Genomic DNA, 16484 nt, shown 5'->3' with positions numbered 1-16484 from the left:
CCGCTGCCGCGGCCCCTGCGCCCTGCGCGCTCGCTGGCTGGCGGGGGACTGGCAGGAACCGGAGCTGCACTGCCGCCTCTGGCGCGATCGCTCAGGCGCCTCCTCCCGTCCCAGTCACTGTGGCTCGGAGCACGCCGCCGGCGGCTGCCCTTTCCGCCTCTGGGGGAGCAGAGCCGCGGGCCCGCCGCGCGCCTGAACCATGGCCTCGGGCCGGAGGGGCTGGGACAGCTCCCACGAGGACGATCTGCCCGTGTACCTGGCCAGGCCGGGCACCACGGACCAGGTCCCGCGGCAGAAGTACGGCGGCATGTTCTGCAACGTGGAGGGCGCCTTCGAGAGCAAGACGCTGGATTTCGATGCCCTGAGCGTGGGGCAGCGGGGCGCGAAGACTCCCCGGAGCAGCCAGGGCAGCGGCCGCGGCTCGGGGAGCCGGCCGGCGCTGGAGGGGGACACCCCGCGCCGGGGCCAAGGCCGGGAGGAGGGCAGGGAGCCCGCGCCCGCGTCGCCCGCGTCGCCCGCGCCCGCCGGGGTGGAGATCCGGAGCGCCACCGGCAAGGAGGTTTTGCAGAACCTCGGCCCCAAGGACAAGGTGAGGGGGCCCGCAGCTCTTGTCCTCCTGCCCTGATTCCCTTGGCAGCCCGGGGCGACCCGGCCCGGGCACAACTTTCTCCCGCTCAGTTCGCTGGGGGAAGGGGGAGGGGGGGACAGGGAGGTGAAGGGCATCCTCTGCTGAGAGTAGCGCGACCTCTCAGCGGGGAGCCGGATTCGCGCGGGTTCCCAACTGCAGCATCTTCGTGGGCGCGGGAGCGGGGTTTGCGGGTCCCCCCCCGCCCCCCGCGTCCCCGCCGCACCCCCGGGCCCGCGGGTCTGAGTGGGTGTGTCAGCCGGGCCAGCCGGGAAAGCTTAGTGATTTCTAGCCCTTCTCTCTGAGTAACCGCTGGCACAATTGTCTTGGCCCCACTCTGGCCCTAAATTAAATCTCAACCGCGGTCACCAGGGCAGAGGGCACGCTGGCGCTGGGAAGATGGGGGTCATCTCCATAGTCCCCGGATGAACGTACAGGATGGGCGGTCTCCCCTCTCACTCTTTAAACATCAGCTCAGTCCCTGAAACTTTTGGGTGTGGAGCCACTAGACTAAACACCCTCATCTGCGTGCCTCTCTTCTGTCCTAGATCGACATTTCACATCTGTGTTCGTAAAGTGTACATTTGTGCACAAAGCTTGTTGCAAGACTCGGTACCACAGGGATCCAGCTGTCTCTGGAAGAATATCAGTTATTTTTGAAAACAGGCAAGAGTAGTAACTTTAAACTAGTATAGGCTGCAGATTCTCTGCTGCTGCTCCATGTGCCAAAAACCAATTTCTTCTGTATGTGTATTTTTGAGAAACTCATGACACACTGCACTGGCTGAAGGTATGGTCGTGAAATCCAGCTTGCTCTCATCTATTTGTTTATTTCACAGAAAATCAGAACCATAGTTCAGCAAATTCAGGGTCTGGGCAGGGCTGGAGTATTCAAAGTTCAATCTGACGCTTTTGAGTTGGGGAACAATAGTAATCAGATAGGTCACTCTTGTGTAGATAATGGCTGCAAACTCCATCCCCACATGTTATTCTGTGTGAATACTGGTATGAATAATAATCCGAAATGGAAACGTCTGCCCCAGAGCAGTTATAGTTAATGCTTACCCAAGTTTTAGATGTTTTTCCAAATTCAGTGAGCCAGTCAAAGGAAAGCATATCTCTGCACTGTTTGATTTTGGGAAGTTTAAAAAAATAAACAAAGCTTTAATTATTGATACCGCTAGGGAAAGAAAGCCCTGAAGTTAGTATTGTGTAAAGACACCTTTGGGAAACAATGTCCGTGTCCCTTGGAATCAGTCATTTAGTTGCTGATTTTCATATCATCCTTTAGAGTATGGGATCCCTCTAGGCCTTGCTCAAATACCCTTTTAGGAAAAACTTCTGATATTTCGGAAAAGCTGTGGCTGATTTCTGCACTTAAGAATGGTGTTCAGGAAGATTATCGCCTCTCTTCAGGTCTGAGCTGATCCCTATTGAAATGTTCCCTTCCTGACTCTAAGGGGTGGGAGAAGTGATGGAAAAGGTCGGTAACAATTGCTGTGAGTCACTGCTATTCCCTTTGCTGAAACACCCCTGATGTCAGCCAGATAATATGCCTGGTTTGCAAGATTTAAGAATGGTAACTAGAGAAACGGAAAATGTTCCTCCTTTAAACCCAGAAATTCTCTTCGCTTTCTTTCCTGTTGCAAACCCTATACTCTTGGCTCCTAATTGAAAAATAATAATACAACTTAAGCATCAGCAGGATTTCTAGTGCTACATGGTTATTTGTAAGTTCAGGCTTGCTGTCAGCTTCACGCAGGCCCTGTTATTATCTCTAATTTGGTTGAATCGCACTGCTACAAGAGTCAGCAGACCTTATCTACTTCTGCTCTTGATGGCTGTTTCCTGGAGGGGAGGGATTGTGTGTTTGGATTTATCAATGTAGCTGAAATGCCTAGAACACTGGAGGTGCTCCATAAAGGTTTGGTACGTTAAACCTCCTTAATTGAGCCTTTTTTTTTTGCTGTATAGAAGCAGATCTATGCATCTGCATAGAGATCGTTTGGTCTCTATTTGCTTATTCTTTATATTTTAGCTTTAAATTTTTTAGAAGTAAGCTCTAGGCCCAAAATGGGGTTTGAGTTCACAGCCCCAAGATCGAGAGTCCCCTGCTCTCTCTATCCACTGAGCCCGCCAGGTGCCCCTCCTGGCCTCTTATTTAAATACCACCATTTCCAGACAGCGCTGTACCCCATGAAGCAACTTTTGGAAAACTTCACTTTAAAAAAATTAAATTACGCCCAAATCTGCCTACTTGTGGTTTCTATAAACTATTCTTGGTTCTGACCTTTTAAAATATAAGAATAGAGTTAAAAAAATTTTTTTGAGGTATTTTAATGACTTGAAGCATGTGGGTTTGTTTATCTGTCAGCAAAGTTTGCGTATTGCCACAGTAACAAGCAATCCCCACATCTCAATGGCTTAATCGAACACACACAGTTGATTTCTTGTTCCTGTTACTTTCCACCAGGGTCAGCAGGACCATCATCTCCCCCTAGGGAGCTAGACCGATGGAGGTTTCACCTCTGCGATCCCATGTTGGGAATAACATGGGCCAGTTCCTCATAGGCTCTCAAACTCCCTTGTTGAAGTTGCGAATATGACTTAGGTTCACGTTTCACTGGTCAGAGCAAATCATTAACCTGTGTCCTAAAGAATTGGGAGGGTACAATCTTACCATGATCCTGTAAGACAGAGATTAGAAATATTAGGAGAGGTGCCTGGCTGGCTCAGTGGGTGGAGCATGTGACCCTTGATCTCAGGGTCGTGAGTTTGAGCCTCATTTTGGACATAGAGCTTACTTAAAAAAAAATTAAAAATAAAAAAATGAAGTATTTGGAGTATGGCTTTAATATCTTCGCTATACCTAGGGCCGGACTATGGGGATGAGACCTGGCTCCACCCACCTAAATTGTGTGACTGTAAGCCTATAACTCAGCTTCTGGGCTTGTGCTTTCTCACCTGCAAGATGTGCCTAACAGTGACTACTTTGCACATAGTAAGCACTCAGTACATATTAGTTACTATTACTCTTTGAGTTTTTACTGCCCTTTATATGTTTGAGGGCAATTATCATATTCTTCCTAAAATTCTCTTTTTTGGCCTTAAATGGTAAGCTTCTTTAGCCCTCTCTTATGTAAGGCATTCACCCTTCTGATTTATTTTCCAGGTTTTACTATATTTTATAAATATTCTTTTAAAAACCGCGGCGCCCAGAACTGAACACAGCACTCCTGATGGGATATGGCCGTGGCAAAGTATATTAGGCTAGTTAATTTCCTTGATTTACATGGACATCATATGCTTTCGTGGTAGGAGAGCCAGAATTCAAACGGATTTTTCTGAGTCCAGAATCCATTTTTCTGAGTTCTGCTCCTTTCCAGACAGGAAGGCTGCTGCTTTATTTTATTTTATTAAAATTTTTTTTAATGTTTATTTATTATTGAGAGACAGAGAGAGAGCATGATCATGGGAGGGGCAGAGAGATGGGGAGACACAGAATCTGAAGCAGGCTCCGGGCTCTGAGCTGTCAGCACGGAGCCCGATGCAGGGCTTGAACTCAAGAACTGTGAGATCATGACCTGAGCCATAGTTGGACCCTCAGCTGATGGAGCCACCCAGCCTGACCCTTGTGTCTGCTCCTGGCATGTTACTGTCATGCAGGGCAAGGACAGAGCTTTCTGCCACACCTCTAGAACCTTCTTTCATCTTGCTGCCAGCCCATTATTCAGGACATTGGAGAACAGTTGCTCAGCCTTTGAAAACAGTTGCTGCAAAATCCTTATTTTTCCAAGTTGAATGCAAAGTTATTAAAAGAAATTTTTAAAAAATGTCTTGATAAACTCACAATATGTCTTGTGTATAGCATACCTACTTATTAACTCCCACCTTAAGGAAATGAGTTTAGTTAATAAATGCATAAATTATAAGCAAATTACACTACAAAAGTGTGTGGCAAAATAAAAGTAAAAAAAAAGTCTCTAAGTGCCAAGTGCCACGTTTGAGGTATGACTGGGTTTTTATATTGTGCTTCTGGAGCTACCTATAAGCACCTTGTTAAATAATGTATGTAGATGGGTTTTTTTCTGATAGGCATTTATACTGCCCAGATCCTCCCTCGTTGGCTCTCACAACGGTTTGTTTATAACTTTTGACAGTAAGTGCATAAAAACGCAGTTGTAAATGAAAAGGAAGTATTTTTCGCCATTTCTCAAGATGGTTTCCAGAGTTTTTCTTGCAGCGAAGAAATTACTAAGGGGAGGACAATGATGATAGATGGTCTGCCAAGAGCAAATGATACTGCAAAAACTCTGTCATCCAGTGAAAACAAAGTAATGACACTGTGATTACATGGGTCTGTTGATAACTTCCTGTCAGGAGCCGTGAGTCGTTTCTAGTCCCGTTTCCCACATGGGCCACTTTTGTGCAAGTTGTCTCCTCTGTGAAGTCAGTAGGGTTCTGGGTGTAGGAGGAGAGCATTTGAAACGGGCAAGTTGTGGTGCTTACCTTTTTTTTTTCAAATCATTTGTCATGTGCCTTTTTAAGAAATTTTTCTTTAATATTTTATTTATTTTTGAGAGACCGAGAGAGACAGAGCACAAGTTGGGGAGGGGCAGACAGAGAGGGAGACACAGAATCCAAAGCAGGCTCCAGGCTCTGAGCTGTCAGCACAGAGCCCGATGTGGGGCTTGAACCCACAAACTGTGAGATTATGACCTGAGCCAAAGTCAGACGCTTAACCGACTGAGCCACCAGGCGCCCCATGTGCCTTTTTGGTCCTGGGTGATAAATTTTCAAAACAATCCAGAGAAGCTGAATTACCTGTGGAAGAGAAGACAGCTGGAAATAGAATTCTAGGTTTCTAAGGCCTCTCTACATCATCAGAATGCCTGGAGTGTATGTGAAGTTTTCAGAGCTGCTCTTTCAATCCCAAGTTTGCACTTAGGCCAAGAGAAAAGGCTCTTGAGTACCTGGCCCCCTGGGCCACACTCGCATTTGGACTATATTTACTTACCCGAACTTGGAAGTGTTTGAAACCTTTTAGAACTTTGGTTTAGTTTGACAGTACACATTTGAGGAACATAAAAAATGTACCTTCCAAGTAATGCTGCGATTGGCAGTGTTCCCTCAAAGTAATGGTCCCTGGAGATGGGGTTTTGCTGACGGCTCATGTAAGTAATGTCTAAGACGGCCAAGGGACTGTCCGTGATGCTTTTCTGTCAGTGATTTCTATAGCTGATTCTCTTTATGATTAATTTCCACTGGGCATTATTCCTACAGATAATGTTCCTGTGAGACAGTGGATAGAACTTCCTAGGAGTAGGCAGTCTGGCCGAGGAGAATGCAGGCTCAGTCCTCCATTTTTGAGAAGAGGCTGAAGTCCATTTAGGTGTGTAACAAGTTTTTAAAGTTAAACTTCTAGGAAAATGGAATGCTAAAGTTTACCTGTACTCCTTTTAAAAACATTTTTTAATGTTTATTTATTTTTGAGAGAGAGAGAGAGACAGAGTGTGAACAGGGGAGGAGCAGGGAGAGGGAGGCACAGAATCAGAAGCAGGCTCCAGGCTCAGAAGCTGTCAGCACAGAGCTCAATGTGGGGCTCAAACCCACGAACCGTGAGATCATGACCTGAGCCCAAATTGGACGCTTAACCCATTGAGCCATCCAGGCACCCCAAAGTTTATCAATACTCTTAACCTGGACTTATATGGCATTCAAACATCAGTTCTACTCCATCAAAAACCCGGTAAGTTGAGGCAAACATACAATAAACAAAGCAATAAACAGAAATTAAACGAACAGGATAAAGCATTAGCAGTCTTAGCTTGGAGACCCAATCCTTAACCAGCTGTACACTGTACACAACTCACCTCTCTTCTCTCTGAGTCTTAGCTTCCTCCTTTCTAAAATGAAGGGGCTGGACCAGGTCAATAAGATTTTTGATTGTACACCACTATGCAAAAATTTTTTGAGCATGGTGTCTCTCTGTATGCATAGGTGCACACGTGCATATATATGAATTACATGTACAATGTACATACAGTTGATCCTTGAAAAACGCAGGGGTTAAGGTGCTAACTCCCGTGCAGTCAAAAATCCACGTATACCTTTAGACTCCCCTGAACCTTAACTATTAATAGCCTGCTTTTGACCAGAAGCCTTACTGATAGCATAAGCAGTTGATGAATACAGGTTATATACAGTTGGCATATAAAATATAAACATTTTGTATGTTATATGTATTACATACTGTATTCTTATTAGAAAGTAAGCTAGAGAAAGGAAAAAGTTATTAAGAAAATTGTAAGGAAGAGGAAATATATGTACAGTACTGTGTGGTATTTATTGACAAAAGTCCACGAATAAATGGACCAGTGTAGTTCAAACCTGTGTTGTTCAATCATCAACTGTATTAATATCTTATTACCGTTATACAGTATAAAACAAGTACAAAGTAAAATATTATATATGCAAGTATAGATCCTGATATTTACCTCATACCCTAGCGACTCGACTTGCCCACCCAATTGGGTAAGTGCTTGTAAATCCATGATCTTTAGATCAAAGCCATAACAGTCAGTGGTTCTAATATTATGTTCATTAATGAATTCATTGTCAATCTGAGTTTTTCAGTGATATATGCTCTTTTATGAACCAGTTTCTAAGAGAAATAAACTCTTAAAGGCTTGCAGTGAGGCTGGTGCTCAGTACACTCTATATATGTGGGGTTGGACCAGTGGGGTGTGGACAACAAGGGTCACCATAAATATCATGAGGGGTCTCCAGATCTCCCTTCCACCCCAAGTTTTTCTGTACTCCTTTATTCAGAAAGCACTTATTAAGCACCACGTATGTAGGCGCACAATAAAAACCTAATTTTGAAGAAACAAAGATGAACCAAACAGATAAACATTAGGAATGCACTAATTCCATTTCCTTGTAATTTTCCATTGAAAATTGCTGTTAATACAATGGCATATTTTCTTCTTTACAACTGTGTGTGTACGACACATGTGTTTTTCATTCCAAAATAAAAGTGCGAATATACAGTATTATCTGTTTTTAAACCTTTTTTTTTTACCACTTTAATACATTGTAATAAATTTTAATTCTGAGAACAGTTTTAGGTTCACAGCAAAAAAACGAGTGGAAAGTACAGAAATTTCCCTTGTTTCTCCTGCCGCACACATTCATAGGTCCTTCCGTCATCCATATCTCCCACCAGAGCGGTGCATTTCTTACACTTGAAGAACCCTCACTGACATCTCTTTATCACCCACAGGCCATAGTCTACATTAGGGTTCACTCTTGGTGTTGTACATTGTGTGGATTTTGACAAATGCTTAATGATCTATATCCACCATAATAGTATCAACCACAGTATGTTCATTGCCCTGGAAGTCCATTGTGCTCACCTGTTCATCCCTCCCTTCCTTCTAACCCCTGGCAACTACAGTCTTTTTGTTATCTCCATAGTTTTACCTTTTTCAGAATGTCATATATTGGGAATCACATAGTATGTAGCTTTTTCAGATTGCCTTCTTTCACTTAGCAATATGCATTTAACATTCCCCCAAGTCTTTTCATGGCCAGAAAGCTCATATCTTTTTTTTGTACAGAATAATATTCTATTTTCTGGATGTACAGTTCATTTATCCATTCACCTACTGGAGGACGTTTTGGTTGCTTCTAAGTTTTGGCAATTATGACTAAAACTTGTATAAATATGTGTAGCTTTTTATGTGGACATTTCATTTGAGTAAATACCAAGGAGTGCAATTGCTGAGGGATGTCGGGTGAGTACTTATAATTTTGTAAGAAATATCTAAACTGTCTTCCAAAGTGGTTCTACCATTTTTGGTATTCCTACCAACAATGAATGAGAGTTTCCTTTGCTCCACATCCTTGTCAGCATTTGGTGCTGTCACAGTTCTGGATTATGGCCTACAATGGTAATAGAGGTATAGAGAGTTCTCATTGTTGTTTCAATTTACAATGATCTGATGACATACGATGTTGAACATCTTTTCATACGCTTGCTTGTCATCTGGGTATGTTTTTGGTGAGGTGTCTGTTCAGGTCTTTGGCCCATTTTCTAACTGGCTTATTCATTTTCCTATTGCTGAGTTTTAAGAGTTTTTTGTATGTTTTAGATAACAATCCTATATCAGGTGTGTCTCTTACAAATATTTTTCTCCCATTCTATGGCTTGACATTTTTTGTAGAAAAGAAAGAAGATTTTAATTTTAACGAAGTCCAACTTATCCATTTTTTTTCATGGGTTATGCCTTTGGTGTTGTATCTAAAAAGTCATTGCCATACCCAAGGTCATCTGGGCTTTCTTCCGTCTTATTTTCCAGGAGGTTTATAGTTTTGCATTTTACACTTAGGTCTGTGATCCATCTTGAGTTAATTTTTGTGAAGGGGTTAAATCTTTGTCTATATTCTTTTTATTGCATGTGGATGTTCAATTGCTCTAGCAATTGACTGGAAAAAGACTATCTTCTCTCCATTCTGTTGCTTTTGCTTCTTTGTCAAAGATGATTTGACTCTATTTATATGGATTTATTTATAGGCTCTCTATTCTGATCTATTAATCTGCTTGTGTATTCTTTTGCCACATTGTCTTATTTTTTATTAATTTACTTTGAATGTTATTGTTATTTTTTTAAGTAGATTCTGTGCCCAATGTGAGGCATGAACTCATGACCCCAAGATCAAAAGTTGCATGCTCTGCCAACTGAGCCAGCCAGGCACCCCTAATACCACATTGTCTTGATTGGTGTAGCTTCATAGTAAGACTTTAAGTTGAGTGGTGTCAGTTCTTTTGAGTTTCTTTTTTTTTTTTCTACATTTTTTTAAAATGTTTTATTTATTTTTAATACAGAGAGAGACAGAGCATGAGACGGGGAGGGGCAGAGAGAGAAGGAGACACAGAACCGGAAGCAGGCTCCAGGCTCTGAGCTAGCTGTCAGCACAGAGCCCGACGTGGGGCTCGAACCCACGAACGTGAGATCTGACCTGAGCCGAAGCCGGAGGCTTAACCGACTGAGCCACCCAGGCGCCCCATGAGTTTCTTATCATTAAGTATGATGTTAGCTATAGGTTTTTAATTTATGTTCTTTATCAAGTTGAGGACATTCTCATCTACAACTAATTTGCTGAGAACTTTTATCATTCATAGGTGCCAGATTTTGTCAAATGCTTTTCCTACATCTGTTGATCTTTTTCATTATTCTTTTTTAGCCTCTTGATGTGGTAGATTACATTAATTTTCCAGTGTTCCATTCCTTGGATAAATTCCACTTGGTCATGATATAAAATTCTTTGTAAACATTGTTGAATTTGATTGGCTAGTATTTTGTTAAGAAAATTTATATCTGTGTCTACAAGAGATATTGGTATCTCCTTTCCTTTTTTGTAAAGTCTATCTGGTTTTGGTATTAGAGTAATGGTGTCCTCCTACAATGAGTTAAGAAGAGTTCCCTTTGCCTTTATCTCTGGAAGAGGTTGTAGAGAATTGGCTTACTTTATTCTTTAAATGTTTGCTAGAGTTCACTAGTGAATCCGTCTGGGCCCAGTGCAATTTAGGAACTCTCCTGGGCCCAGTGCTGTTTAGGAATTAATTATTGATTACATTTCTTTAATAGACATAGACCTATTCAGATTGTGTATTTCTTCTTTTGTGAGTTTACTAGATTGTGTCTTTCAAGGAAATAGTCTGTTTTATCTAGATTATCAAATTTGTGGGCATAGAGTTTTTCATAATATTCTTTCTTATCTTTTTAATGTCATTGGAATCTGTAGTGATGTCTCCTTTTTAATTTCTGATAAAAATAGTTTGGGTCTTCTCATTTTTTCTTAGTTATCCTAGCTAGATGGTTATCCATTTTATTGATCTTTTCAAAGAGCCAGCTTTTGGTTTAATTTTTCTTATTGATTTCTTATTTTCAATTTCATTGATTCATGTTCTGATTTTTAGTCTTCCTTCTGCTTATTTTGGATCTAATTTGTCTTCTTTTTCTAGTTGTAAGATAGGAGCTTAGATTATTGATTTTCAGTCTTTTTTTTCTTTTTAATATGTTCATTCAATGTTATTAATTTCCTTCTAAGCAATGTTTTAATTGCATTTCACAAATTTATTATACTGAATTTTCATATTAATTTAGCTCAATTATAATTTCTTTTGAAAATTCTTCAGATGACCAGTGTGTTATTTGAAAGGTGTTTTAGCAAGTATTTTGGGATTTTTCTGCTATCTTTTTGTTGCTAATGTATGGTTTAATTGTATTGTGGTGTAAGAGCAGACATTATATGATTTCTTTTCTTTTAAATTTAAGGTGTGTTTTATAGCTCAGAATGAGGTCTATATTGGTGAATGTTCTATGTGAGCTTGAGAAGAATGTATAGTCTTCTTTTGTTAGATAAAGTTGTCTGTAGGTATAAGTAATATTTAGGTCATTGATAGTACTCTTGAGTTCAACTATGTGCTTACTGATTTTCTCTTGGCCAGATCTGTCTATTTCCCACAAAGGGGTTTTAAAGTCTCCAACTATACTAGTGGATTCATCTGTTTCTCCTTACATACTTTGATACTCTTTTTATAGGCACATATATGTTAAGAATTATTATTTTTTAGAGAATTGATTCCTTTATAATTATTGTAATGCTGTTTTTCATACCTGATAACATTCCTACTTTGAAGTCTGCTCTGTCTGAAATTAACATAGCTATTCCTGCTTTCTTTTGATTAGTGTTAGTATAGTCTGTTTTTCTCTACTCATTTACTTTTGCTTCATTTGTATCCTTACATTTAAAGTTGGTTTTTTGTAGACAGTGTATAGTGGAGTTGTGATTTTAATCCACTCTGACAATCTCTGTAGTCTTGTAATTCGTGCATTTAGATCTTTGATGCTCAAGGTGATTACGAATACGGTTGGACTCATATTTACTATATTTGCTGGTGTTTTCTGCTTGTTTTCCTTTCCTTGTTCTTATTCTGTCTTCCATTCTTTTTCTGCCCTTTGTGATTTTAATTGAGCACTTTATATAATTCCATTTTCTCTCCTATGTTAGCATGTCAGTTACATTTTTTTTAAAAAATGATGATTATTTATTTTGAGAGAATGAGTGAGTGTAGGAGGGGCAGACAGATAGAAAGAGAGGGAGAGAGAGAATCCCAAGACAGTTCTGCACTGTCAGCATGGAGCCCTATGTGGAGAACGAACTCAGGAACCCTGAGATCATGACCTGAGCTGAAATCAAGAGTCCAATGCTTAACTGACTGAGCCACCCAGGTGCCCCTCAGTTACACTTCTTTTTTATTTTTTCTAATGGTTGCCCTAGAGTTCACAGTATGCATTTATGACTCATCCAGGTGCACCTTCAAATAACACTTTACGACTTCATGGGTAGTGCAAGTACCATATAAGTCATTTGCAATTCTTCCCTGCTGTGTCCCTTATATTATTACTGTTATTCACTTGACTTCTACAGAAGCATATACAGACATATCTAATGGAATGCATTGTTGCTACTATTATTTTGAACAAACTGTTACATGTTAGATCAATTAAGAATGAGAAAAATTACATTTTTATATTAGCTTCACTTATTTCTTCTCTAGTGCTCTTTCCTTTTTTCACGGACATTAAAATTGCAGACCCATATCATTTTTCTTCTTTCTGAAGAATTTCTTTGAACGTTCCGTGCAAGGCAGAGGTACCGCCAACACATTCTCTGTTTTTATTTGTCTGAGAAAGTCTTTATTTCTCCTTCCCTTTTTTAAAATTCACACAATGTCCTTCGTTTCTGGTATACAACAAAGTGATTCCACAAGACTACATGTCACGCTATGCTCACCGTGAGTATAGAGCCTATTAAAGTACCACTGACTATATTCCCTATGCTGTCCTTTTATCCCAGTGGGTTATTCATTCCATAACTGGAAGTCTGTATCTCCCCCTCCTCTTCACCCATTTGGCCCCTCCCTTGATCCTTTCGGCCTCTGGCAACCATCAGTTTTTTTCCCTCAGTATTTATGAGTCTGTTTCTGCTTTTTGTTTGTTTGTTCATTTGTTCTGTTTTTTATATTCCACATGTAAGTAAAATCATATAGCACTTGTCTTTCTCTGATATTTGATTTAGCATTATACCTTCTAGGTCTGCCCATGTTGATGCAAAGGGAAAGATCTCATTGTTTTTTTATGGCTGAATAACATTCCACATGTCACATCTTCCTTATCCATTCTTCTATGGGGGGGCACATGGGCTGCTTCTGTATCTTGGCTGTTGTGCATAACGCCACAGTAAACATAAGGCTGTATCTATCTTTTCAAATGAGTGCTTTTGCTTTCTTTGGGTAAATACCCAGTAGTGGAATTACTGGATCATCTGGTATTTCTATTTTTAATTTTTTAAGGACCCTCCATGCTGTCTTCCAGGATGTTTTCCAGACACTGTTGGTGGCTGCCCCAGTTAACCTTCCGCCAACCGTGCACGAAGGTCCCTTTTTCTCCGCATCCTCACTGGTGCTTGCTGTCTCTTGTCTTTTTGATTCTAACCATTTTGACAGGTGTGAGGTGGTTTTGATTTGCATTTCCCTAATGGTGAGTGACATTGAGCATCTTTTCATGTGTTCTTTTTCACTTTTGAAGGATATTTTGCAAGGTCAGAATTGTAGGTTGGTGGTTTTTTTTTCTCAACACTTTATTTTTTTAATTTCTTTAAAAATTTTAATGGTTATTTTTGAGAGAGAAAGAGAGAGAGCATAAGTGGGGGAGGGGCAGAGAAAGAGGGAAACATAGAAGCTGAAGCAGGCTTCAGGTTCTGAGCTGTTAGCACAGAGCTTGATATGGGGCTTGAACTCACGAACCTTAAGATCTGGACTTGAGCAGATCTGGACATTTAACCGACTGAGCCACGCAGGTGCCCCTCTCTCAACACTTTAAATATGTCAATCTAGTCTCTTCTTATTTGTATGGTTTCTGAGAAGAAATCAGAGGTAACTTTTGTCTTTGCCTCTGTTGTGATGTATCACATACTTAGTTACTAGTTTCTATTTAAAAATTTTTTAAAGTAATTTCTACACCTAGTGTGGGGCTTGAACCCATAACCCTAAGATTAAGAGTCACGTGTTCTGCTGACTGAGCCAGCCAGGCTTCCTGAATTACTCATTTCTTTTAATTGAACATTTATATTTTTGCTTTCAGTTTTGATTCCACTTTTACTTCTCTTCTTTTGCCACTGTAAATAAGGAGGTGATAGATGTTCTTGTAGCCAAATCTTTGTGTATGTTCATTTCTTTATCATTCATGAATGGAAACTTCCTGGAAACGGTTGCATGTGGTGTGGTTGTTTTCATGCTACGGGAAGAGTGAGCAAGGGACGCTTGCTTGCCACGTGGGACTTCAAGGGCAGGACTCTGGGTAAACCAGGGAAGCAGAAGGAGGTGCTCAGCCGGGGCCACATTGCTCAACAGCAGAGGTGAAGGGGCCACAGGAGCCAGGTGGGGGGGAGAGAGTAAAAGACATTGGACAAAGATTTTAAATCTTAGCTTGAGATAAAAATGTGGGAAAAAAAAAGTCTCCTCTCTCTCCACCAAAGTAGTTGTCTGCATAATCTCTTGGAATTCTACCTTTCCTTGGCTTTAGGGGCACAGATAATGAGGTTCACAGTGTGTTCTAATGAAAAGCTCCATTTATGGAGTACTTGTTTATGCAAGGAACTGCTGCTACCTGCATTCCTTACACTAACCCTACAAAATAGGCATTAATATCTACATAGTCTGGAAGAGAAACCCAGTCTTGGAGAGGTGCCTTGACTTCCTTTAATCATACAGCTAGAAATGGATAAAGTCCAGATTTTAGCCTAAGGACTGTCTGATTGATTTTCGTATACTACTTTGCTGTTCTTTTATGTGGTGGCAGCTAAGCATTGGTACTGAACGGGGCCCAGCACTAGGGCTGGCTTGGTTAAGAGGATCATCCAAATAAAATGTCTGCCAGGGGGACTTTCAGGAGAGTGAGTGGATGGAGCTCATAGAATCAAATTTGGGAAGCTGAATATGGTCAAGTCCAAAAGGTGAACACAGTTACCGAACCAGAGGACTTTAGAAGCTATGAATCTCGGGGCATCTGGGTGGCTTAGTCAGCTAAGCGTCCTACTTCGACTCAGGTCATAGTCTTACGGTTGATGAGTTCGAGCCCCATGTTGAGCCTGGAGCCTGATTTGGATTCTGTGTTTCCTTCTTTCTTTCTGTCCCTCCCGGGCTTGTGTGCGTGTGCTCTCTCTCTCTTTCTTTCTGTCTCTCTCAAGAATAAGTAAATAAACCATAAGGGGGGAAAAAAAAAGAAGCTATGAATCTTGAGAAAGAGGCCAGGAGATGGAGCAAGGGACAATGTGCAAAGATTCATACAGTTTCCATGATATTCAAGTGCCTAATGAGAATTTTTCTTGGGTGCTGTGGCTTGCTGGTAGGTTCACCTGATTTAAAACCCCTTTACTATCTGCTAAGGGCTCAGATAGAGGTCTGCAGGAGGCCTGGGACTCACACGCCACTTTTCTAGACAATCTGAATCAAGGGCAGAACGATTTGGTTCATTTCCAAGAAGCTAGGCTGAGTCCAAAGAGAAAAGATGCAGTGCTTATGTTGAGTTGAAAGTGGACTAGGGAGGGACTGTTTTCCTCTTACTAATATCCTCACATCCTGCCATTTGGATAGAAAGAAAGAAACCCACTGAAATGGGAAGTTGTGGGATGAATGGATACTAAGCGAGAAGTAAAAAAACAAAAACAAAAAACAATTGATGAATAATAATATCTCACACAATTGGTAGGGAGGGAAAACCTTTCCAGAGATACAGTTTTCTTCTACATATCAGGCAAGAGCGAGGAAGCCAGCCAGTGCTACACTGTGGGGATCTTTTAGTGAGATCATAGAGGGGGGAACAGGGAGTTTCATAGGGGTGTTCGGGATTGGAATCGAAGGCACTATCTCGCACTAGCAATGCATGCTGTCAGCTAAGAATTTGGAAATCAAGGATGAGGTATCCCTCAGTTGTCTACAACAGGAGTCTATAAAGGCTTAGATAATAAATATTTTAGGGTTTGTGGGCTCTAAGTTGTCCACCCCAATTTCCAAAGTCTGGATAACAAATTTATCCATAGACAATATGTGAATGAATGGATGTGGCCGTGTGCCAATAAAACTTTATTTACAGGAATCAGGCACTGGGTTGGATTTGGCCCAAGGGCATTTGTTTGTCAGCTCCTGGTCTTGAATATAAGAGGGGCATGAGGGTGTATGGGATTGTGTGTGTGTGTGTGTGTGTGTGTGTGTGTGTGTGTGTGTGACTGTGTGTTTGCAGGAACATTGGAGTAGAAGAAGGGATCTCAGCAGCTTTTCAATATGAAAAGATGATCAGAAATTTGAGGTACGTTCGGCAAGACCATTTGAAAGGCTCAGAGACACTTGCCTTCCTTTCAGGATGTCTGGAGATTGGAGGAGGAAATTAAAAATAAACACATACCTGGCAATGAAGAGGAGAACACTGCAAGATACTTTAGAGATGGGAAAATTTATGAAGTGGGGCCACGGTTTTGTAAAGAACAAAGTCAGGGGAAAGGGGGGTGGTGGTGGAATAGGATAACCCGGAAATGACAGAAAGAAACAAATACAGGAAGTCCGAGTGATTAGGAAGAAGGAGGTCAGAAGCTGAAAATAAAGCTTTGCTGCCCTGCTGGAAAAAGGAGAGGTGTGAAGACAGCCAACGGTTGGAGCTGCAAAGAGGAGAGGAAATGGTGGGAAATAGGTTTTCTTGGAGCTCTTAACAGAACGCGACGTGGTTAAGTGAAC

At 41.3% G+C, this 16484-nt stretch overlaps 1 protein-coding gene across 1 annotated transcript in view; it reads left to right on the top strand.

The window, feature by feature from the left end:
• Positions 1 to 77: 77 nt before the first annotated feature.
• The window catches only part of DPYSL3 (dihydropyrimidinase like 3), a 109241-nt gene continuing 92834 nt past the window's right edge, over positions 78 to 16484 (top strand). The window contains exon 1 of the mRNA XM_029941321.1: positions 78 to 589. Within this exon, the coding sequence (XP_029797181.1) occupies positions 200 to 589 (390 nt within the window). The 5' untranslated portion in view covers positions 78 to 199. The remainder of the gene's footprint in view (positions 590 to 16484) is intronic.

The sequence above is a fragment of the Suricata suricatta genome, chromosome 6 (assembly GCF_006229205.1).
Source record: "Suricata suricatta isolate VVHF042 chromosome 6, meerkat_22Aug2017_6uvM2_HiC, whole genome shotgun sequence".
Classification (NCBI taxonomy): domain Eukaryota; kingdom Metazoa; phylum Chordata; class Mammalia; order Carnivora; family Herpestidae; genus Suricata; species Suricata suricatta.
Note: the sequence above shows the minus strand (reverse complement) of the source record. Positions and strands in the feature narration are given on the sequence as shown.